Source organism: Euwallacea fornicatus, chromosome 6, assembly GCF_040115645.1.
Source record: "Euwallacea fornicatus isolate EFF26 chromosome 6, ASM4011564v1, whole genome shotgun sequence".
NCBI classification, from domain to species: domain Eukaryota; kingdom Metazoa; phylum Arthropoda; class Insecta; order Coleoptera; family Curculionidae; genus Euwallacea; species Euwallacea fornicatus.
Window position 1 is genome coordinate 4,682,473 of NC_089546.1, and position 25,960 is coordinate 4,708,432.

The window sequence follows — 25,960 nt, forward strand, 5'->3', positions numbered from 1 at the left end:
TGTATTAAACCTCGTGCGTGATTCGTGAACCTACCTTCGCGCACGGGATAACTTTTGGTTGGAGAAAGCAGTTGGAACCGAGTCACTGGTATCGTTACGACCTTTTATTTAGTATTTGTGTACTTCTGTGGAAAAATTACCTAAAATAGGTATACAAAGTGAATCTTAAGTAGGAGTTTTCCTTTTAACACGACATAAGCTTCAAAAAACTAGGCAAAATCTTTAAGTAACATTTTTTTGAAATGTCAAAAATAACCGAAATATACGCATATGAGAAAAAGTAAAAAAGCACCAGACATTTCAACAATCAATTTTCTAACAGGTGAATAGGTCGCAGTGGACCACTAAATGGCCCGCGAGGACGCCAGACCTAAATCCATGTCATTTTTATCTGTAGGGTTATACGAAAAGTTTCAAGTTGACGGTTAAAATTAACACAGTGACAGAGTTGTGTGAATGGATAAAAAATGCTGAAGAAATGATTGGAGGAAAAACATTAATAGCAAATACAGAGTCGTGAACAGGACAAGCGATATTTGGCGTAAACGAAACCAATGGCGACAATTTCGAACACCTTTTGTAGCCAGTCCCGGAGTGAATAATCATTAAAGGTTTTGTAATTTATTAAAACTTTCAAATGTGCATATTTCGGTTGTTTTCGAGATTTCGAACCAATGTTACATAATGATTCTACGTAGTATTTTAAAGTCTACGTTATATTAAAAGGGCCAACTTAAGATTCGTCCTGTATTTTTTATCTCTGTTCCATTAGCAAAAAAATGCTCATAGCGAGCAAAATATTTGAATCTGTTTCATTTGATAAGGATCGTATAAAAATAAATTTAAAACGACACCTAAAAAGGTGAATCTCACGATACCAAAAACAAATCTTGTTTCCAACAAAAATTTTATTAACAAAACTTAACCTTTATTGTCTACATTATTGGTTTTTTACGCTAAAAATAACGCAGAAATTAAAACTAAACGTTTGCCACTTCAATACACAAATCTATTATCGGTTATTTTTCTATTTGTTGCAACAAGCTTTTCTGACTGCTTACGGATACGGGGATAAATCTAACAGATATGGCATTTTATAACAGATATGGAAGATTTCCCACCTCAACAAGTACAAATTATTGTACAAAACTTAGAAAGTTATTCAATACCTCTAATTTACATTCATTAAAACTTTGTTCTAAAATACTTTTGGAACTCTTAAGGCTATTTTCTACTATTAAAGTCCTTAGCTTAGAGTACATAAAGCAAGCGAGCAACCTATTTTAAGTATAAAGCAGTGAGCATGTCTTAAAGTTTTAATAAATAACCTAATTTACCATTTAGTCTTGTCTACAACTTTATTATTTCTTTGGAGGGACTAACTCGAACTTCCATACCTTGTTGGGTCCAATTTCCACCACATACAAGGCAGACCCGTTGGCGTTCACTGCAATGTCATGAGGGTTATTAAATCCCTGAAAAAGTACAGCAAATCTCATAAACTGCTCTATAATATGATCCAATTTACATGGAGATGCCCATAAAATGAGGTAAAATATGTGCTCGTGTCTGCCACAGACGAAACTACAGAAATACTAATAAACATCGAGAAACGCAGAAACGAGTTTTTTTGAAGTCTTAACGACGGTCAGCGATATTTAACAATTCCAATTAGCAATCGGAAGATATGGGCACTTTGCGGCTTCTTTGAGGCCGGACATGTTCTCTGCAGTAATTTTCCGTATGACCAATCTGTCCGATTGTCTCATATTTTAACACTGATTAGTTGTCAGATAAAAAAACTGGACGTTCTGCCAATAAATAAAGTTGTCTTCACTCGTTTACGACGAGTTAATTTGGATGAGGCTTAAGAAGCAGATACCGCGGAATTTGTGGTTGAAGATCTTCATTTGTGTCAATGCAATTATGATTAAACTGACACTCATTAATTATTGAAGAGTTTGATATGTGTGAGTTAGATATTAGAGACTGTGTACCTCTTCCGGTGCCCAATGGTCTATAACAGACTCGCTTTCCGGGTCGAGAGTGAGCCCTTGGACAGGCAAAAGTTGATTTGTGGGGCCGTTGACTGCGTAAATCAGCCTTCCTGGAAGAGAAGCAGCAAGTTAACTAAAAATGTTGCAAACATTGGCCTAAATCCCTCATAAGATTTTATGAAAATAGATTTTTTAACCAATGCATCTACCTAAGTACATTATCTGTATTTATAGTATTGTTAATGAGGAAACAATTACACAGTGGACGCGTATTTAAAAATGCGACATACATTTCATAAAAAGTGAAAACAATGAACCATTGTAGTCGCTCAAATAGAATTGCACCATTGAATTTCGAATTCAACAATGCCTCTATGTATAATTTGAAGTTGATAGAAAATCTTTCTTAGACAGAAGAGCTTTATTGTAAAGAGATACAGACGGAGTTCCATCTCAAGACATTAGAAAACTCGAAAGAACGTATATTTTGTTCGTGGTCATATTATGAAAGTTAATAAATGCCCGCCAAGACAAGGAAAAAATTACGAAAAAAACCTTCCTTAAACGTTGATATTTCGAAAATTATAAAAATTATAAAGCCAAAACATTTATTGAAGGCGGAGAAAACCCCTTTTCTTCTCGAATTAAATATATAGAAATTGTGCGTATTTCCGATATTAGTTGCGATTCTTAAATGATCCAACAGATTTATAGAGGAAAACTATTTTTTCTATAATTGTATCAAAACATTCAATAAATATACCATCGATCTCATTTTTCGTCCCAGTATATCCCAGAGACCAATTTTCATATAGGAGAATAAATTAAACTTTACAAAAAACGAAATAAAACTTTTAAAGATAGGAAAAGTATATATGTAAATTTTCTTTCGGTGTTAACACGCATCAATGAAATATTTACAAGTACAGGGTGTTCTATTAATAGAGTTCATCGGTATATCCCAAAAACTACATACGTATAAACGGCAAAATTTCGAAGCAAACATTTTATTAACTCTGGTTAGGAATTTTTTGTAAGTTCAGAAATATAACTGGAAAAAATACTTCAAAAGTACTTTCGTTATTGCAGCGAATGCATGTTTTACCAGAAAGTAAAATCATCATCAGTTTTTGTAGAGACCACCCCTGGCAAAACACCAAATAGTCGATAACCTCTATATATATCTTAAAATAATATACAGGGCGTTCATTTGACAGCCCCTCAAACATACATAAAATATAAGTATAATTGTGATTTCATAAAAAAATTAATTTTGAGGAACTGCAGGAGAGTAATAGAGGTGAATTTTGGGACTGCAGTACCGGACGCCCCCCCTGCCCAAAAAATTTAATTTTTGAAATGGAACCACCTGCATTTTTTTCACGCCATAGAATCCCCTCCTGATCTAGTGTTGGTTCTCAAATTCTTTTTACCCTGGGATGCAGTAACTCGCGGGTGCCTCATTGAAAATTAAGATCACTTTAGAAGGCAGAAAAGCTCATTTCACCAAAAATACATACAGGGTGTTAACAGTAACAACTTTAATTTTCACCTTTTCAACTTCGTTTTTCTTGAATTTTTAAAATGGATTGGTATAGTTTTTATGAAGTAGGATGAGAGAAAATCCAATTTTCATTTTGATATAAAATATTGTCATATTTACCTTAAATGATAATGAAATTATTATGAGAATACCTACTTTTATAGCTGAGTGTCTGAAAGTTGAGCATTCGTTGCCAAAGTTTCTAGTATTGTTTGTTTTGAGTTCAACTCACGGTTTCTTCAAAAATTGTTTATTTTAAAACTGACTATAAATATGAAATATACTTAAAAAGAACTTATTAGTATGATTTATATTTTTCGTTCGTGTGACGAAAATAGTTTATTAGCATCTCAGATTATACAGGTATTATAAGACATCCTGATGTAAGGAATCTAGAAAGTATAAAGGAACGTTTTGAAAGAAGAGGGAGTATTAATTATGGAAGGAATAAACGAAAGAAGAGGATTTTAGGAGAAGAAAAAAGTGAAATATGTACACCTGGATAAAATTTTAAGTCCAAAACATAGAGTAATCTATGTTTATGGAAATGACAAGAAACATGAACTTGTATGATGTTACAATGTAAAAATGTATCTTTCTGGACAATATGTTGAACACGCCTTTCTTAGTTGTTTACGGGAGTTCTTCATATTGATCAAATTCTCATATCAGGTTTAGTATAAGGACTCCGGGAGTTCCGGGCAACTTTGAATTTTGCAAAGTTTTGTTGCTGGTGCTTACGTATCATTTATGTACAACATCCAATTGCACATTCATACATAATATTGAACAATAGAGTTGTTGATTTTGTGGGCGAAAGAAACCACAAAAAACGGAATTAATTTCGAATATTTATTTCAAATTATTTTCGATGTTTTAATCGGGAAACTTGTTTTTTTGAACAACATTTATAGTTACATTTGAACACACTGTATACAGTGCATTTACTTAAGGTTGAGTCACATGGGAAACATTTTTTATTATTAATTTTAAAGGGAAACGTTATTCTCCATAGAAGCTCTGCATAATCTTAAACCTAAAACGAAATAATCAAAGATCACATTTTTGGAGCCCTATACCAGCTTCCTTAAAGATGTGATTTTGCTAAAAAAAATTCATTATTGTTAGCTTTAATAATCCGTATTTGTATCTATTTTAGTTAGCTCCATATCATCAAGACATAATCCATAGGGGTTAAGTCAGGAGATCCAGCAGGTGATGAAATACTTGATTGTCTATGAATTATTATTATATAATTATATATTTGTCTGACTAACGTGCTGTGGCAAGATGTACCGTCGCGTTGGCACAAATTTGCTGACGATCTTGTGCAAGTTAAATTTCCAACACGTATAAAACTTCACTGTGGAAAAACGATTAAATGTTTCGAACAAAGGGACATATATATCGAGGCACTAGTGGAGCAACTTAAAAGTAAAGTAAATAATCTTACATAGCTCCCCAAATTATTAACTCTTGTTCCTTAGTAGCAACGGTTAGACACCCACCCAATTCGTCGTGTTTTACTTACATCTGGGTCTATAATATATTACAGACTTAAGAACTCATAAATCACTCAGCTTAAGGGTTGTTCTGAGTCGACCGTAAGACCATATGAGAAGAAATGCAGACGCCACTTATAAACGTTGATATTGACCATGCCCTTCGCAGAGTCAATGTGTCAAAATGTTAATTGCAAAAACCTTTTAAGGTTTACATTTAAATAATTTAAACTAAAACCCCAAATTCGTGGGAACCAACTAATAAGTGTTCTGATTGGTCAATTAGGACAAAGAAGGCAGATAACAAACCCTGCTCATTTTTCTCTCTAAAGTTTTCCCAAGACAGAAATAATTTGGGACTTGAGCCGAAAGGTAGTTATCCGCGTAATCGTTCTGATTCAGTCTTAAACTTGTTATCGTGCCCACGTTACACATAAGAAGTAATCACTTTGTAATACAGACAATTGTTGAAGTTCACGGTAGTGGTTTTCCGTGGCGGTATGCACGTACAAAATAATACCTGATGTCAGAAGACCTTTCCCGAAGACTCCGGCACACCATAATTATTATTGTGCGTTAATTACGTATTTAAATTGCGCAATTATTATGAAAACATATTAAACTATACAAAATATATAATATTTTCAATGATCACAATATAAACGTGCATTATTGAAACAAACACAATTTTTTTTTTTTTAGCAAAATTGACCTTTTAAACGTGCAGGTGTACAACTCGATAAATTCGATGTAGGATTATTTCGTTTTAGGTTTAAGATCACGCAGAACTTTTTGTGAAGAACAACTTTTAAAAAACAAAAATATATTATACAAAAATTTTACATCATTCCAACTTGAGTAGACACACTGTCTTTGGTACCCCTTTTCGAGCGTATGCATTGATATGTTTATTTAAGCATTAACACAATATATGACATAAGAAACGGATACTTTAGTCGTGAAAACACGTGCCCCTAAACACACACTTGCGTGATAGCCACCCTCGCCCGGGACTCGGACCCAAGGCTTCACATTCGGGCCTTAAGGATTCATTCCTTTCTTTGCCATGTAAATATATTATACAGTCTTTCGACAAACCCAATACTAGTGCCTTTTAAAGCTACTGGTAGAAAATAAAATTTAAGATTTTTTCATCTCACCTTTCGCAGTAACAGCAAACAGCCTGCCCATATCAGGCTGTTGAATCGTCAAAGGGTTATCCTTCTTGCCCTTCAAACTGTACAGCCCCGCTCTTGGACAAACGACCCTCATGTTTTCTCTGTCTGCAATGCAGAGCCGATCCATCGTTTCGATTAGTGCGAGAGAGTGTGGAACTTGCAGCGATATTACGTCTATGATTAGCATCAAATACATTTATTCATTTCATCATACGTTTTATCAAAATTACCAGAAAGATTTGATATAATTTTAAGTAAACCCCCAGCAGCATTATATTTCAAGATCCTGCTATTGCAATATCCGTCAGCAATGAAAATTTCTCCTGTGGTTGCCACAGCAATAGAAGTGGGTTTGCAGAGGTGTTTGACATCAGAACCCGGAACCAGGAGTTCTCCGAAAATCAGTGCTGGCTGCTGTTCTCCAGGTTTAAACTGAAGGAAAGAAGAAATTTCTCCAGTCGATTGATATTTTCAGAACTTAACAACCGCTAGAAAACTTGTTTGCCAGATTTTCCTTGATTAATCGATCATTCAAATGATTGAAACGATCGAAAATCAGTCGCTGTACAAGTTTTGTTGTTAATCGAAAAATTGAGGAAGCCATTACATACTTTGAATGCTTGATGCATTCCAACATCAGTGATCCAAAGATTGTCATGCCTGTCAATAGTGAGGCCATGGGGCATGTAAAACATGTCAGCCCCCCACTTTCCTATGACGCTCCCATTGTGGGGATCTAAGGTCAAGATCGTGTGATCTTTTATTGGCCCCAAGTGGGCTTGGAGATAGTGGTTGGAGAAGTTGAAGGTGCTGAAACAAAACAACTTTGTTAGTAGTTAATGATGAAAAAGGTACAAAAATGAGTAGGAATTAACTGCAACTGAGTAAGAAAGTTTTGGCGGATGCAGTGTAATGAAAGTTTGAAAGTAAAGTGAGCTTATTTAGGAAATTTTAATCGCATTTAATATTCACGTCGAACATCGAACATCGAACATCGAACATCGAACATCGTATCGAACAATAAATGAAAATCGTCATAGCTTTTATTGTAATATCTGATACCGATCAATACGTTTCTATTCTTAGCAATTTGGTACTGAATGTTTGAATTTATTTCTCTTATAGCTAGTTTTATCCGGTACGGAAACCTATGCTTCCTCAAGAACCTGACCACTACATCCAAAAACCAAGTCCTTTTTGGTTACAGAATCCTTCATTATAATGAGTTTACGTATGATTTTCAATTCTTAAAACCAGTTCAGGCTAAAAAACAGACTGCGAATCTTTATTCTGTATATCATTAAACAGCATTCTGCCTCTGAAGAATTTAGTTATATCTCAGAGATATTTTTAGGTCTCTAGTTTCGTTACTATCAGGACTACGCCACTTGAAAAAATGTAATTGAACGTTTTTTTATTTCCTTAATTAGGTAATTAGGCCTTCATGACTCAATACCCGATTACGAATATGCAGACATTTTTGTTTACTCTTCGTAGGGCCATTTCAGATTTCTTACTACAAATTATTATGGTTTCAAACATTTTCTCAAGTAATTTCTCATAGAAATCAAAATAAAACACTGTTAAATTCTCTTGTTTCTTATCAAATCTTGAGAGAAGAAATGTAACCCAAGCTTGGACTTAAATTTATGAGGGTACGTGAGGGTATTTCTTAATAAAATCAACCTTAAAATTACACATTTAATAAAAGGATTTTTTGAGAAAAACCTTAACATGAGAGATTTCTAAGTTTTTTTCTCGATTTTTGAAGAAATAAATTATTGTTTTGTATAGCAACGACTAAGACTGATTTTTTTTATTTCACTATTCTTACGAAATATTTTTTAACAAGAATACAAGATTTCTCATACTCCAAGCTGATAAGCAATAGCTTTTCATTGATCAAAGTCTATGAGCCTTTAAAAGCCCATAGACCTTGACAAGCTGTCATATAAGGGGGATAAGGACATTGACTTCAAACTTGAAAGTTATAATCAGAATACGACTACCTTTAAAATTAGCTATCCCTTGATACCCTTTCTCAATAGAAATTTTGAGGGCAACTGTCACCCCTGTTGAAGGATTGAAGTTAAAGGGTTGGAAATGCATTAAAAAAATGCTCCCCCTCGAATCAAAAATTGACGAGGCGGAGCGTATTTATTATTTATTTTAATATTTTATTTCTGAATAATGAAAATCGAGTTGGAAAATTATCGTTGTGTCACCTTTATATGAGTTAATACTTACAATCGATCCCATGATCTTTCAGCTCTATGGAAAATCACGGGCTGCTGAGCTGAATTGACCGCCACAGCGGTCACTTGTCCCAAATTTAAATCTTCAACTGGCCAGTTTTTCACTTCTTTAGGGACGTCTAGCTTATCTACAATGCTAGACTGGGATTCAGATATAGAAGCCGGTGTGTCTTCTCCCTTCAAGAGAAGAACAGATAGTGATTTATTCTGCTTATTAAAAGTTCCCGTGATATAGGTTTTCACCAATTTTTCTCCTTTATGGAAAATAGAATTTCTAGGTCAGAGCTTCTTGGTGATTTATACCTTTAGAGATACATATTTTAATGTAAAATCTATAAATTATCGCGAAAGCTTTCGTTCTATGTCCTTGTAAGTGCTACCAAAACGTCCATCAAAATCATGTACTTCATAATACGAAATTGAGCTATTATTTGCACATTCACTTCATCACTATAAATCTCCCGATTATTAATGTTTGCCAACCACTCACGAAAGCCAGATTTTAGTTTGAATGGGGGAATATTAACATGAAGCTCTCTAATGGGAAAAAATTATTAATCATTTTTATAATAATATTCGCCGGTTTATAAAAAGGTTTTCTACGAAATAACGGCAATAATCAATAAATAAAAATACGCATATTATTTTATTGAAGAATTTATTAATAAAATAAACTAAACCAAGGAACTAAAAAAAAGTTCTTGATATGCATGAAATTTATACAGTTTTTTAAATTAGCCAAAAAACTGGGTTATTGCAAGGAATTTTGGAATATTATAATCTCTTATAGGTTGTCCAGCACTAAAACCGATGCACATCATGACGGTGTCCTCGGTTGCAGGATTAATTCAGTATTTCTTATACAATACGTAAATCTACAGGATCTCCGTTTAACAGCCCCTCCTATGATGTTTCTGTGATTTCATGAAAAATTCAATTATGGAGGTGTTTATGAGGTTAATGAAGATGAATTTTAATACTAGTGACAACGCTCCGGAGTGCCTCCAAAAGGTGGGGCGGCATAAAATGGAATATTTTTTAATGGGATTTTTTCACGTGATAGGCTTTCCTCGAGTCTATGTTAATTCCTGCTAACACAGGCTCAACCTCAGAATTTAAACAACATCGAAACCTAAAAAAACCGTCAGGCGCACTTATGAATGAACACAAGTTTTCCTGAAATAATTAATAATAATTCCCTTAGCATTTAAGATAAACGTGGCATTAGATTATACCGAAATGAAAAGAATTTCATTTTCGTTCGTCCTACGAGATCGTAAACTGATTCGCGTATTGAAAAAGCCATAGTTCCTGCCGCATTAAATAAAAACAATTTTCAGAAATTGAGAACACAGCTATTACAAATTTCGCAAACAGAATTCGCGAACGGTTTATCCACATGATCATTGTACAGCTTGCGACCAATTCCTCGGTGCAAATTTTTCGTATTTTGAACATGAGGGTTGGACAATGAACTCAAATGGTTTATGACGTGCATCGGCTTTAGTATTGAACAATCTATAGAAAATAATTCAATTTAAATTAAACGGTTGAATTTAAGAACTTATTCCAGAATCTAGTTGCAAAATTTTTACAATATTTCAAAATAAGAATGCCCCATCGTCAGCGATGATCTTTCAACGAGGGCGCCTGAGGGGGTCGTCAGAAACGGGATTGCTGAAGGGGAGTTGTCGGAGGAAGGATTGCTGGAGGGGGAGTTGTTGAGAGTAAGAAATTAGCTGTTAGTGTGCACACTCTTCGGTAATCCATGATGTAACCGCCGATGTCTTTATGCCAGAAAGTACGCAGATGTATTTCGAGTATCATATTTATGGGGCTTCATGTAGCATCTCTAAGTAAAACAATTAGTGTATTGTAATCGATTGAACAAACTATGAAAGTTAAAAGTGTTAAAATTCAGATGTAACTATATGATGATTTGGCTGACCCGAAAAAATTATCGCCCTGTTTATAATTAAAATAATTTATTACATCATTAATAGCAAACAAGAAATTTTGTGTCTTGTTAGTTTGATGCTAATAGACTATAATATTTGACAAATATCACGTCTTTATGTGAAATAGTTGTGTACTTTTATTCCACTGTTCTGAATATATTACTTGTTAAGGATAATAATTATTCATCAGCAAACTAACAAAGAGGAATATCTAATTTCCCAGTAATCGAATAACATAGAGAAAAATGTTTGAATAAAATCATATTATGAATTTTAATTCAAATTGGCATAATCTTTACGATATTCCTAATCAAATTATCCGCTATTTTCAATGCCTGGGTTGCTACCCGATGTGTGACCCCTCGACCAACTCTTATTTTCCCTAATTTTCACAACTTTTTTGGCTCTTCGCGCAGGCTCTGCGATTATCCCAGTTAGTGAAACGCACCTAACAAAAATGGATAATATTTTCACATTTCACTTCTACATTCTCCAAAACAACGATGGTCACTGCACTTTTTCACCTTTCTTAAAATGCCTCTATGTCCACTCGTAAATACTCTTTCTGACTTCACTTCGTCTACTACTGCTTCTTGTTGCCTCTGCACTTCTACTGATGTTAACTGCTGGATCGAGTTTTAAAGATTTAATATTTATTAAATTCTGTTGAGATGACTCGTAATTTACATCTAATATATTCTTTTTTAATTATCATGTTCGCAACTCTGAATTAATTTTTCTATGTCGCTTTAAAAATGATGAAAAAGCTCATCTCATCCTTTGTCCCTGGTATTAAACATGTACTCGTATAAGTCTTTTCGATTGTTTGCTCTTTTTAGTGGCAACAGACCCTCATAATTCGCTGATTCTTACACTTTAAATATATTGTGAATTTCTTCTCTAACAGAACTTATTCAATTGAACCATGAGACATTTTTTGCCTTATCTGATTTCCTATCTTTTTCAGTCGCCACAAACTAGATTTTAAACGCCTGAAAAAATGTGTTAAAACTTTTGTTCGAGCTGCTTTCATCTCTCATGGGCTCTGCTAGTCTTTCCTTCATTCTTCGTTAATATAAAGCTTCTAGTTATTTCTCAACTGTGTCATGCAGTAATGCGAACAATACAATGCTAATTATCGCACTTGCTAAATAACTGCCCTTAATAAGATATTTATTTTTAATATCTAACGAACCATAATTTCTGCGTCTCAAATCCACTGTCCCCAGCCAACTTTTTTTGAGCCTCCAGTCACGTCAGACATTACTGACTGTTCTTCCTCAACCTTAATACCAGAGCCGGACACGTACATGCCGACAGGACTACTTTACGAGGACAGTCAATATGTTAAGAGTTCTTGAGGTTAATGAGCAAATATTACAAATATGTTAACTTTGAGCAAAAGACTTCACATTGGACGATAAAGGGGAGGGGGGAGCTTTGAACAGTGGTACACCTCAGTTAGTCTTTAACGTTTGCCAAAGGAATTTCATGCAATATAAGGGTGTTGGGAAATAACGTGACGGCATAACGGAAATATTTTCGGGAGTGATTCTAGACATTAAAATAATATAAAAAATTATAAATAAGATCCAAAAATTACTTCTTAAAGGGGCTAAAACCGTTCAAAAAAAGGAACTCTGAAGATTGTTCTTTCGCAATATTTTGGGAACGATTTACACTAAAATTATGAAATTCGGTATATTTTGGTAAGTTAGAACGGGAAATTTTTTTTATGTTAATTATTTCAGTTTTTAGCCAGGGGCGTCACATATAGGAAAGTATCCAGGGTGTCCACTAAATAATATTAATTGAAAGGGGTGATTCCTTGTCACATTTCATGAAAAAAAGTCCTAATAAACGTATGTCCTATCTTGTTTCGTTTTCGTGATACAGGGTGTCAAAGTTTTATTCATTTTTTCGGTTTTTCATAAATACTTTCAGACGTAAGGGCAATATCTCGATGAAATCCCGTATTCAGGGGTTTTCCCCCGTATCCGACACCCAGTATCACGAAAACGAAGCAAGATAGGACATACGTTTATTAGGACTTTCTTTTATAAAATGTGACAAGAAATCACCCCTTGAAATTAATGCCATCATTCAGTAGACACTCTGTATATACTAACTGGGATTTTTCCGGCAAAATATCTATTAAAAATGAAAATGTTTAAAACTAGGTTCTAACAATTTCTACCGAGCTTAGTTTGCCGTTAACAAAGGGGCGCTATCCCACTTTACTAACTCAAGTTGTTCTTCGAAAAACTTTTAGAAACGGTCTTAAAAAATTTGAATGATACATATCACTGCAAGACAAGGACACCAATATTTTCCATTTACGCAAATCATTAAATACAAAATCACATACATATAGGAATTCAAGAAATTGCACTCTTTGCTATCAACAACATAAGAATTGAAAGCAATAAATTTCTTCAAAGCCCCCACTTATCAACTCTCAACTCACCTCATCAACAGTCAACAGGATTACTATCAACAAAACGAAAAATGACAAAGTACCACCAGCGATAACACATTCTCGCCTCATATTATTAAAACAAAAAGCTTATGAGTAATATTTCGACTTATCTTTCATTGTTTTACGTGGTACTGAATTGTCGTACCGGAGTGGTAAAGGTAACAGTACCTGCCGGCAACAACGTAATGTGAAAGTAAACTCGACCAAGTAGTACGCAATAGTTTTCGTTCGTTAATAATTACAAGCTGATTATTTTCGCTTTCAGGTGCATAAATCTGAATTTGTTGGAGACATATTTGGGTTGGTGGGTGTTGGTGGAAGATCGGAAGAGGTTGGTGATGATGAGAGTGCAGTGAAGATAGATGGAATACAAGTGGAAGAGTAGAGAATGTCGTTTCGTGGGTCTTAGGAAGCGGAGGTTAAATTTGTTTGAAGCTATATACTCATATACTGATGAGAATTAGTTTGACCAACAGTGAAAAAATCTAATGAAGTGATCTAATATATTATGTACACCGTCTGTTAACACACTATAACGCAATATGTAATCTCATGGGAAAATATAGAGTTTCCTAATAAATTCCAACTAAAAATTACATAAAACGTAGTCGAACTTAAGCTTACTACAACTTAAATATATAACAGGGCATATTTCTTAAAGACGTAATAACCATATTGCGAATTTAGCTTTATTAGTAAGTGGTACATATGATATTTTGCCCATTGTGAATGGATTGAAAGAGCCCTACGTCCTACCAATTTATTATTAACAAATAAGATCAGAATTCCTTGAAAGACGTAGAAACATATAAATAAGTTTCGATATTATTGACAAGAATTGTAAATAAAACTCACCTGTCTTGCACCCCGGTTCAAAGACAGGAGTTGCTCCACCTCGTTGTATATGATTCCATCGTCCTCAGGGGCGAATTCCAGAGGGAGGGCTTGTAGGACTTCCTCCAAGTTTGTCAAGAGGAAAAGGGAGAACAATTGGCCGATCCTGAGGGCCATGATCGACTATGTTTCACTTGGCACGACTTGAAATCGATAAGAAGAATTGGGATTTTGTAGCGCGCATGGAGTCGACACGAGGGCTGGCGTCCTTGTACGCCAGTGGTGGATTTTTCTTCAGAACGATCTATATTATTTTTTAATGAAGTATGACGAGATTAATTTGCAACCTAGGTTACTAAGTACTATACGTTTTATCTGAATTTTGTCTAATCAGAAATTTATTTGGGTTTTCTTTCCGTGCTTGAAGTGGTCTGTACCAGTTGAACCGGTCCTGGGCCACTGACACGATGCCTTCAACGTGCAGAAATCTTACGCATATTTGTTTATTTATAGAGCAGATCTAATTTTCCTAGGAAGCTCTAGAATTGCCATTGCAAAATTTCTCTAAATTATTAGGTATATGGAGTGTTCCTTAATGTCATGCTAATATGTCAGGGTGTGATTCCTCAGGTTATTTTTATAATGAACAGTTCACATGAACAGTCATATGTTTGCAACGGTCCAAATTTTTATCTATAAGGTGTTGAATTTTTTTTTCAAATCGTCATTTTTTTAATTTCTCATTTAATTTAGATATTATTTTAAATTCTGGGGCATTTTAATAAGACAAGACATGAAACCCCGTATTTTAATAAGAAAAGCAGTTGAGCAATACAATCATTTTTCTTATTAAAATATAGGGTTTTATGTTTTATCAACTCACACCAAAATTTAAAGTAGTACCTCAAGTACTTCCCAGAAAATTTAAAAATATCTATTAGAAAAGAATAATTTCAACACTCTGTAGCTAAAAATTTAGGCTGTTGCAGATATATGGTCATATGAACTTTTACTTATAAAAGACTTCAGAAATTATATTCTAAAATATTAGCATGATATTGGAAAATCCTATACAGCGATTCCGCCTTTAGTTCGTAATACGCCTGCGGCCAATTCTGTTTTTTTGTTTAAATCAGAAGCTATTTTTGAGCACAAAATTGAAAATAACAAACAATTTCCTATCAACAAACAAGTTTTTCCATTGTTTATGTACTATTTAACTCAGTTTATATTGTACTTTTTACTAAATTTATACCTCTTTGTTTCAAAAACTAATAGATAGATTTTGAATCCGAATACACCATTAAATGTAGTTTTAAAAGTCCTTTAATTTGAAGTATCACTTGACCCATGGTTCAATTTTTTTTAAATCGTCTCTTTTATGCCGCCGGTGATGTAAACAAAATTTAAAAAAATAAACAAGTTACTAAGTGAGGAAATTTAGAGCAGCCCAGTATTAACGTTATTTGGAAAGAAAAATTTTCATTATTTTGCGTGTAATTTAATCCTGAAAGCCCTGAATCTAAGCTTGATACGCCACTGTTTACTACCTAATACAATCACCAAACTCAAATAATATTATGAAAATAGTACGTTTGTTAGTAGAAATTGACCACTACTAGAAAGTTCCTAAATTTCATAACATTTTTGTATTTGAGAAGTACAATAAAGATACTAGATCTGACCTAATCCTGACCTGCTATCTTGTATTATCTGACACATTTCTCTATTTCAAAAATTGACCAAAATTAATTAACGAATTCTAAATATTTGTCAATAAATACCAAAATTCGCAGCGATTAGCGCACAGTACAGATTGCCGTTGAATCTTGTCGCTATTAAAATATTCAAGTTTTCGACGTAACTTGAAAACAGTAAATTTTAGAATCTTTACATAAACTGAACTTAAAATTTAGCGAGAAATCCGAAAATTATAAAAAAATAGAAGATTCCATTTAAAATAACGAAATTGGTAGTTGTTTCCGATGCAAACAAAAGTGCCGCTATTTTGAAAATATTTTAGTTGGATTCAAAAGAGTTGAATCTATCCTAAAACCAAACTTCATTTGGTTACATTAATCACAGTTAAAAATTTTCTACTGATAGGGATCTGTGGCCAACCCTGTACACATATAGATACCAATGTTCAAAACTTTCAAGGAACTTGGCATGTCATTCCTTATATGTTGAGATTTGTTATAGGCAACTGAAGAAAAACTTGTTAATTAAAAATTTTTATTTTAACCAAATGCCGAATTTTACAATTTTTCGCTGTAGTAAATAGGTGTACATTAAATTAGAAAAGAAAACAACAAAAATTGAAAAAATAACAAGAAAAATCTTAAATAAATCGAAGTTTATTAGATAGAACAGAAGTCCGTAGTTTGTCTCTATACCTTGCGGTTTTTCGATATGTTTTGAGGTATTTTATTTTGCAAAATATCTATCGCATTTAAAAAGTTTTCATTTTCCGGATGTCACCTGTCCATAATATGTTACGATCTTCAAAGCAGAAAAAGCTTCTTGAGCTACAGAACTTGCAACTATATTAGTCCTGTCAACTTCCTCCTCATCACTCAAACCGTTTTCATATTGATCATAGGCAGTTATTTGCATACTATCAATATCATTAGAAAATTTAGCTACTTTCATGTGTTCCTCAATCATGTTATGTTCATTTAACTTAATTTGCTCAAAATTAGAAATGTACCGGTTTTTACTTCATTCATCTAAATCTCTAGCAGCTCGCTCACAGCAGCATTTCCCGATGATTCATTATAATCGACCTCAAAGCTCCAGAACATAATAAAAGTGAAATGTTATAACCGAATAAAAATATGTACATTAGTTGTATAAGACCATGGATAGGGCTTTTTTATTCGTTCGTTATAACTGAGTGTACATTGTAGCCAAATTTTATTTTATATTTAATGCACACTAGTGTCACTGAAGAAAAAAATATAATGTTGGAAAAACTCAGATAAATTTGATCGATTTTGCTCGCACATTTCGATTTCATAGTAATATAATCGTTTTCGACTGTTTTGGTTCAATTAAACATAATTTTCTGTGTCGAAACCGGTACACAGCTCAGCTTAATAGACTTTTTCGTAATTAGTTGAACTTTGCATTTTTTGTATATTTTCTGGCAGATCCTCGACATCTAATAGTTTTGGGGCATTTATCCAGAATCATTATAAGATCTTTATCTGTAAATGGGAACGATAAATATCTCCACAAATGATTACAAGTTTTCTTGAAAATATTAAGAGTAGCAAGAGGTGCCAAATTTTAATCAATTTTTGAACTTTTATACCGCGATATTTTGATAATTATAAGAGCAATTGCATTAAAAAATATATATCCCCGGTAATCTGCTCTAAGTGGTTTTGGATACCTTACATGAAATTTTGAAATCCTGGAAAATCATTCTTAAGGTTTCCCATTATACAAAACAGTTTTTTGCCAAAACAAAGTTTGATGATATATCAAATATTGTGATATTTCTAAATACATATATTAAGAAGAATTTTTTAGTTTTAAAAATGCCAATTACAAAACGTTAAAGCACTGTGCGAGACTGAAATTTTGAAAAAAATTTACTAGTTTTCCAAAATTGTTTAGTCTGGAAACGTTGGAGGAAAAAAAGCGCATTAAAATGTAGAGTTTTTTACTTATGGCGCCATCTATAAAACCATTCGACCCTCGTCACACTACTGTTGCATTCGCAGGCAGGTTTTTTCTTGTACTAAATAATTCTACCTACTCACATGTAGATGGCGCAAGAGAAAACAGATATTTCTTTATACAGAACTGAATAGTTACTAGCTGTGTAATATAGATACGCTTACGAACATTTTTTAATTCAATTTTCTGGCAATTATTGTGGGTATTTCAGGCAATCAAAATACTAACTAGAAAGTATACAGCAGCCCAGATCGAAAAAAATTGACTACTAGATTACTATATATATTTGTTTAATATTAATTAAAAAATATTATTATAATATGGCATGAGAGCCATATTACATATGAAATGTTTCCTGCGCTAACATATCCTTTGATATGATCTAATATGTATATATGGGTTAAAAAGGTTTACCTTTTATTTTAGAATTACTATATATTATTTTAGGGTAGCACATATTAAAAGTACATGTGTATTTCACGACGATTTTCCAATATTTCAGAAATTTGGTGACGAATTCTCCATTCGCCCAGGTACTTAATAGATTAGATATTTTAATCCAAAGAGGCTCTCAAAGGCTCTAATTATAGTACAAAAGGGAATTGTAAAATGTCTCTGTGGTCTTAACCTGTTATAATAAACCCTTCATTATTATCTTACCAACAATTCTGAAAAACTATAGTTAGCTATAAGGAGACAAAATTTAGACCTATTTCCTTTTTATATCATATATTCCAGGTATATCGTACCAATTCACAGTAAGAACATCTTAAAATTACAAAACGATATATCACAATAATTTACTTCACCAAATTGTCAAGTAATATTCGCGCAGCTCATGAAATTTTCTTTATTAAAATTATATTAAGATTTATCTTAATAGCAAATAATCTAAAAAAAATTGACATTTGCGAAGCAAATACCACTTTTGGTAGAATGAATACTAAAATTTTGAAATATTTCTACGGAACTTAAGTTTAAATGTTATAAACCGATACTAATTGGGGAGAACGAGAATCAATAAAATCTTGAAGACGTCGTTGTATGCTTTTTAGTAAGGTCAGCTATGTGATTTCGACGAATATGCTGCCATTGTTCTGCAGCAGCAATAACAAACTCGTGGATGATTCTGAGAGGATATCTTCGAGAGATTTGTAGCACTAGAAAATATATTCCATGTATGTTTTATAAGGTTCACGTCAGTCGACAATGCACACCAATCTAAATGGTTGATTTCCTCACTTTTAAGGCAGTTATATACTGCCATAGTACGATAAGCATGGGCATTGCCGTTAATGAAGACCCATCTGTCACCAACTGCCCTTCACCCCGATGCCTAACACGCAGATTCAGAATATTCCTAATACAACTATCGCTCGTATTTGTCCTTTGAATGTGAACTACGTCGGTGCGCCCGTCGGACTTTATACCAGTTCAAAACATAGTACTCCTGCAAAAAGAGGCATTGGTCGAGTGTGAGTAAGTTAAGGAGCCCTTGTTGACTATCTCGAAACTTAAATCCATCCCTATTGTTTACCAGACAAGTATTGAAAAAAAGAACAAAATTCTTCGGTACGTGCTGTTCGGTCCACTGTTATCAACGAAGTCTGTGTTGAGATTTTACCCGAGAAACTTATTGATCGATGATATCGCATATTAGACTAAATGAATCATCTTCTTAGCGGTGAATGAGAAATAGTAAATCTAAGTGCACGTCTAACTTCTCTTTGAAAATCTTACCATAGTAGCCTTTCCTCAAATTGTTAAGTTTATATAGAGATTCGGCCGTTTGTTAATAATAGTCCTACGGCCACTCCAGTGTTTATCTTACACAGAGTTAAACTCTAAATAACGATTCCATATGTGGAAGACGTCGCTTTGAAAAACGCCTATTCACTCAGTTATAAACGTCTGCTAATACTCTTTTTTCCTTAAAGCCACTATTTTTACGCTATCAATTTGTAGTGTCACTGAGCGATTCATGGGTTCTGCTTTAAACCCTAAAGTAGTTAGCACTACCCCAAACCGTCAATATAAACCTTGAATTCTTTATTTAATAAAAATTATGTAAACAATTGTTCATCGATACAAAAAGGATACTGTTTGAATAATAAATCATAAATATGAAGGTAACAAAAAACTCTTGTGAGAAATTACTTTAAAACAGAAACATCAGGTGACGCAACACGTTTGAAGCTATGTATATTTTCACAGAAACAAGCCAGTTCGATGGGTAAATAAAAAATTTATTTGATGTTACAGGTTCTTAAACAATGAAATTACTGAAGCACCATTAAATTGCAAAATTGTCTTGAGTTTTTTTTCTTTACGTGTAACTCTGTAGGTTGTAGATTGAGAACCAGAGCTGCATTATCTTAGAAGTGCGTATTTACATTATTAGTGATTAACTTATGAAATGCTGCTGTGATTCAAAATCTGAAATGAACAAAGGGGTCTTATAGGTTTTAAGGCAAAATACTTTAATAATCACATTTTTTTTATCATAAAAAGTACCTATGTAGGTACTATTCCCCAGTTCATTTCTTGTTAAACTAATATTAATTATAAAAAATATATTTCAATCTAAGAGTGTAATGAGTCTTCCTTGAAACTAATCAATAGTTAGAGGAAGAGTGATTTCAGCTCTTATTGAAACTAATCTTACATAATAAATTAGCCCATCACCCGACCCTGATTAAATATTAAAAGGATATCGCCGTATAACTAGACAAGTCTGAGTAAAAATGTAAATTTTGTATCCCAGTTCCTAAGAGCACAATGTCTGAATGATAAATGAACAATTACTCTTAATTATCATTCGATATTATCCTCCTTGAAACCAGCAAATCACATAGAAGAAGTGATGCAAGGCACTATAAGTAAAATATGAGCACTTTCGACTGAAAAGCCATGATGGCACTTTTAGGAGCAGCATTCTTGTGTTTCAACCTAAGGATTTGTGGTTATCCCATACTTCATCATTTTGCTGTAAACGTAGCAACGTAAGCAAATTCTGTGTGTCGATATTATTAAAAGAAACAAAGGTAGACAGTTTGGACGGAGAGGATACAATTTTCGAAATGGCAAGGTGAAAATTAGGTATCCACTTGAATAAAGTGTCTTAAACTAAACGAATCAACTGCTATGACTATACGCAGTGTTAGTGTAAGGTCCGCTATAAATGGAGCTTCCTGGATTTGAAACTGACTTCTTTCTTCTTCTAGCTAATAAGCACAAAATTGCAGCCAGCACGCATAACATCAGGATCAGGCCTGCAACGCATATTCCTATGGCAAAGTTTCGCTGAGAGATGCAAATGGCGTCATCGGGATACTAAAAATAAAATAGTAGCGAATATACGTATCCATGTATAATCTGTACCTAATTAAAAAAAATATTGCTCATTCATTACAGTTGAACATCACAATGAATTCTGAAATAAATGATTAACCGCCAAGGTACAGGTACACAATATCTTTTCCGATAGATTACTCATATTGTTAATAATTCATTACACGCAATATGCTGCTATTAAATAATGATTTATAAACGAGAAAGAACGGATGTAGTATGTGATGCGTTCCTATGAATGCACCATGCTCATTGTCTTTCTGGTTGGTGAAGTTAGCGTACTATGTCTTTTCCACGTATATGTAGTTAGTATTCCTCGTACGCATACAAACGAAATACGACCGACTTCCTTTCCTATCTTTACGATTAATTTGGTAAATGTACTTTTGTGGTTTCCTTAGCAGCAGCGCAAAAAATGTATTAAAAACAATGATCATAGAAGTTTTTAAATAGGTATACGGTTATTTTTTTTTATATTGTAAATGAATGGTAAGGAGTAGTGGATTACGATCATCAACATAATCATTACTTTTATTAAAAAATAATAACGCCGTAAAAAATCATAGATTCAGCTTGGGTTTACCAACCTTCTCACTGAAGACCGAGTCATCATCTAGACCGGCTTTGGCGAGGTCGTTGGCTTCGTTAACATAAAGGCCGCTGTATACTTCGATGGTAGCGGGGGTGCCATCCGAGTCACTGCCTTCCGCCCCCGCTTGACGACGAGGCCGAGTACCTGTGATTCCGCTGCAAACTGAGGGCTAAAACAAACAATATATAATTTATTGTTACGCAAATGTATGTTTATTGGAAAAATCGATAATATGTTAAAAAATGTGCGACGAAACCACTTAAAATACTGGAGGTCAATTCTGGAGAATGGCATGACGCGGGTAGCACATGGAGTGGTTCAACCACTACTTTAATAGGTATTTGGCAAGTTTATACCGGCACAAAGGTAGGTAAGTTATTACCTTTTTTTCTTTAATACCTTATGATAATAAAGAGTAAGGGTGCGGGTTCATCAACCGTAAAGTGCTAATTTACGCTAGAAAACAATAGCGCTTTTTAAGCGATAGTAATAATGATTAGAACGCCATGAATACGGATGTTCCATCTCCGTTCAGCTGATTGAAAAGCCTGAAAATCACCAATAATAATATGAGTTGTAAGTCAATTGTGAGGATGAGTCCGCAAATTGAACGTTTCAATTCTACACTTTGTTGGAGGAATTTTATCATCGTCATCTTTTACCTCGGCTCTAAGGTGGGCTCGGTACAATGTTTCGGGTCATATCCCAGTTGGAGGTGTGCGCTAACTTGGCACTCTTAATCAAAAAGTACCAAATCCGTTACTTTGAAGGTCAGGAAGGTTAATTTATTAATTTTCTATTTAAGTAAAACATACAAGAATTACTTCCCCACAGCTGAGTAACCGTTAACTATTCAATTTTTTAAAGTGAAGTATGCCAAATCTACTCATCATGAAGTTTTCATAAATTCATAACTATGATAATTCAGAAGCAAAATGTGGTTTTATAGGAGTCTGAGAAGCCCGTAACATGTTTAGGTAAATACATACCTTCGAGTCACAACCGTCATGGGCTTTCAGGCACAGCTTGACATTACATTGATAATACACGGAGGCAATGTATGGGAACTTATGAGCTTTAAACTGAACTTCGGCTCTATTACTGTCCGACGAATACTGGAATATCCCCATTATTTCTTTGTCTGTGGGACACCCTTCAGAATCAATGAGCTTTTGTTCTCCCCAACCCAGACCGTCTGAAAAAAGCCACGAAAAGTTATTTAATCGAATGGAAGCCAATTTTTTACTACCTTTTACTACGCAGTCAGTAACTCGAATTCCATAAATGTCCTGAGAATCAATGGACACAACTAAGCTCAGGGGGTCCCCAATTTTGACGTTTTCTGCCACCACATGGTTAGTTGATTCACCGGAGTAAATTTTCATGCTACATCCTGGCATTGCTGCTATTGCCGTTACTGGGTCTTCAGATGATGAGCTAAAATTGCAACAATGCAAAAATTGCAAAGAGGACCAAAAGTCATCAACCTACTAAGAAAGCAACTTTATTATAAAAACTTACTCCATCTTCAATGCTTCGTTATAGGCCGTATTGTTTCTAGTCTTGTAACGGCATCTAATGTGGTATCCCTTGCCTTGGTTTGTGACTAATTTTAAATGTGGCTGAACGACTATTGTATTAAAATATTCAATGCCGCCGTCATCCTGGAATAGAAAGGAACTCATTATTGTATATCCTTTTTTATCGTCGATTGTTATCAACACATAGATTTGAAATAACCATAGAAGGGTACCGCCTTTTATACGATAGGCTAATACTTTTGAAAACTTTCAGTACCATTTAATACCAATAAGCTTAAAATCATGCATAGTATTCATTAATGGGAGATGTTAATTAGTTGCTGGCGGTTTTAAGGTTACCATCGTTGCTAAAAGATCATCAGATGAGATATGAAACCTTGAATACACCAGGAAATTATGGTCATTTCTTAATGTACATGAAGGTGACTACTAAATTCACATTAGCCTACTCGTATCTACCGCAAAACCATCATAAAATACGCATTGCGTCACCATTAAAAAAGACAGGTATTGCACTGAACAACACTTATCAAAATACGAATATCACACACACATATATATATAAGTTCCTATCGACCTTCAATTAGAAATAATTAATATTAAAGCCAATTAAATATAAAGTTCGATAATAATGATGTAAATGGTAGATGATTTTAACGAGTCATTAACGGCATTTTTCTAGCCGTTCATCATCTAACAAACAGATATATATATATTCTTAATTCTGGTTTGGTAATGGTTTGATGTTACTTTCCAATAAATCAAGGTGTTCAAGGTCGTAAATAAGCAACATCAAGAGAGGACGAAAGTTCATATTTGGAGCTGAGGCTTGACGAGAATAACCATGAAGTGTGACTGGTGACCGAATATTATCTATGCAGGATACGGGAATCATTTCAAAAGTACCCAATCTGACATATAGAGGGCAAATTTCTTGTTAAAAATTTGCCTACATTACAAAGGCTTAACTTTAAAAAAGCTTACGTCTGTTTGACAGTTGAAGTTCGTGAGTGCCAAATTGAGTTCTACACATTTGGGAGCCGTTTTTAGTGAATACTTTTAGAGGTTTTGTGAACACGGAAAAAATTAGCGATCGACATGTCATTCAATATATGAAGGTTTTAATCCATCAAACATAAAAACGTAGTTAAGTTCTATTCTGGAATGGGGAGGATCTGATTCTTCGTTAACAATTGTAAAACACGTACAAGCTGTCAAGACGAACTCCGCAATGGTCGACCTGATGACACTCCATAACTGACCACTCCAGATACTGTGGTGAAAATCCACAAACCTGTACTGAATGGAGAGGTATTTCAAAGAGGACTATACTTCGCATTTTGACCGAAGAATTAGGCATAAGAAAGCTAGCTTTGCGCAATATGGCGGCCGCTGTTACCCACAATTCAACATCACCGTAAGGATGTTCCATAGAAGTGTTTGACGAATTTTCGCAGCAATAAAGCCGAGTTTTTATATCGATTCAGAACCATGGATAAAACATGGAGTCTATCGTTTCACACGTGAGACGAATGAGCAGTCAAAACAACGAACTCAAAGAGGAGAATCGGTTCCAAAGAGAGCGAAAACTGTTCCATCTGCAGGAAAGGGGATGGCGTCAGTTTTTTTGGGATGAACGTGGGATCTTTGTCATTTACTATCTCCCTAAAGGTAAAAGAATAAATGGAGGATATTATGCGCGTTTATTGCAGCGTTTGAACTAAGAAATTAGGAAAAAATCACCGCATTTGGCGAAAAAGAACGTCTTGTTTCATCGAAACAACGCACCAGTCCACATTTTCGTCATCGCGATAGCCAAAATCAATCAACTTGATTTTGAATTTTTTTCTCACCCACCGTTTTCACCAGATTTAACCGCATCAGATTATTTTCAAACCTGAAAATATGGCTCAGTGACAAGAGATTTGCCAATAACGAAGAGGTGGAGTCCGAGATTGATGCCCATTCGAATCTTCTTACTATAAAAAGGGTTTAAAAGCTATAGAACCTCGCTGGAAAAAGTGTGTCAACCTTAAAGTTAATGTTGAGAAATAATAAAATATTTTTCATTTTTTTCCTTTAAGTGTTAGATCGGGTGTTCCTGGGTTTATCCTTGTAGCTCAGAATCAAGATGAGGCTGTGACTCTTATCACAATGGATTCGGTTTAAAATAATCCAAAACTTTCTTTACGGCGAAGATCACGTTAATCAGAAATAACTAAAACGCATATACAATAAATATTGAAATCATTGAAAAAGAATTTCTTCAATTATATTTTTAAACTCGCTTTAGAGCCACGAGATGAAGAGAAACGTTTTGATTTCTACTTGTGAATGGGCGCCTAAATCCGCGATAACAAATATTTTTAACTAGGCATATTCTCTAATGAAACCACGTTCTGCACCAATGGTACTCTTTCATCTCGGTATGGAAGGTACTACAACCATCACAATCCCCATTTCCGAATCACTCGTAATCGGCCATATTCGGCTAAAGTGAAGGTATGGTGTGCAATTTTTTACCATGGATAATTTGGATAATTTGTGTTTGTGAAATTTTGATTTATAGTTTCCTGTTTTTTATTCAATTATTGTAATTAAAACATAATAACCAAAAGGCTTGATTGCGGTTACCATGAAGACGAGAATTAATTTTTGGGACTTGGAACAATATTCAACTAAATAGAAGATTTAGTTGAACTGTATTTTTCGATGTTTATAAGGAAAATGAAAACTGAAACCTTGAGAACTGATTTAACTGTTTTGGAACCGGTCAAAATTTTCATAAAGAATACATCTTTTTCGGAAAATGAAAAATAAGAAACTCTCCTATTGGCAATCCCATCTGGGGACACACTGGATATTTTACTAATTGCACTTTTGCCTGCGTTTTCATCCTTAGGAGCTGACAAGAGAAAAATGGTATAGTATGATATGATACAATAAGCTTCTATAGGTGAAGGCGTATATAGAACCTTCAAGGTTTCACGTGGGAGCCTTTAAAGGTTAATGTCAAATTCTTTGTTACAATCCACACGCAAAA

General features: G+C 34.1%; 2 protein-coding genes and 1 long non-coding RNA gene across 4 annotated transcripts in view; 1 reads left to right on the plus strand and 2 right to left on the minus strand.

Annotated features, from left to right (window-relative positions):
• Nucleotides 1-890: 890 nt before the first annotated feature.
• On the minus strand, nt 891-14,129 carry LOC136339679 (peptidyl-alpha-hydroxyglycine alpha-amidating lyase 2-like). Of its 2 annotated transcripts, XM_066283104.1 has the most exons (8): nt 14,115-14,129; nt 13,768-14,050; nt 8,468-8,652; nt 6,832-7,030; nt 6,451-6,652; nt 6,203-6,394; nt 1,998-2,107; nt 891-1,475 (listed from the first exon to the last, which is right to left on the minus strand). In XM_066283104.1, the coding sequence occupies exons 2-8, from the start codon at nt 13,921-13,923 to the stop codon at nt 1,362-1,364; spliced, it is 1,158 nt and encodes a 385-aa protein (XP_066139201.1). In that variant the 5' UTR covers nt 13,924-14,050; nt 14,115-14,129; the 3' UTR covers nt 891-1,361. The 2 variants fall into 2 exon arrangements, with proteins under 2 accessions (XP_066139201.1, XP_066139202.1); XM_066283105.1 differs by lacking the exons at nt 13,768-14,050; nt 14,115-14,129 and adding an exon at nt 12,901-13,094.
• On the plus strand, nt 13,012-13,515 carry LOC136339680 (uncharacterized). Its single transcript, XR_010732181.1, has 2 exons — nt 13,012-13,122; nt 13,178-13,515. It is a non-coding gene; the product is annotated as an uncharacterized lncRNA (long non-coding RNA).
• A 5,529-nt stretch (nt 14,130-19,658) lies between the features above and the next one.
• The window catches only part of pio (piopio), a 35,398-nt gene continuing 29,096 nt past the window's right edge, over nt 19,659-25,960 (minus strand). The window contains exons 5-9 of the mRNA XM_066283132.1: nt 22,898-23,040; nt 22,626-22,813; nt 22,366-22,571; nt 21,372-21,545; nt 19,659-20,766 (exon numbers count right to left, since the gene is read on the minus strand). Coding sequence (XP_066139229.1) covers nt 20,569-20,766; nt 21,372-21,545; nt 22,366-22,571; nt 22,626-22,813; nt 22,898-23,040 — 909 coding nt within the window. The 3' untranslated portion in view covers nt 19,659-20,568. The remainder of the gene's footprint in view (nt 20,767-21,371; nt 21,546-22,365; nt 22,572-22,625; nt 22,814-22,897; nt 23,041-25,960) is intronic.

Excerpts from the sequence above, each read along its gene's own strand:
- LOC136339679 (XM_066283104.1), bottom strand. The coding sequence starts at position 13,923 with ATGGCCCTCAGGATCGGCCAATTGTTCTCCCTTTTCCTCTTGACAAAC. Across the intron at positions 8,653-13,767 it reads TGAACCGGGGTGCAAGACAG|GGAGAAGACACACCGGCTTC; the intron begins GTGAGTTTTATT and ends CTTCTCTTGAAG. Across the intron at positions 6,395-6,450 it reads AATTATATCAAATCTTTCTG|ACGTAATATCGCTGCAAGTT; the intron begins GTAATTTTGATA and ends TGCTAATCATAG.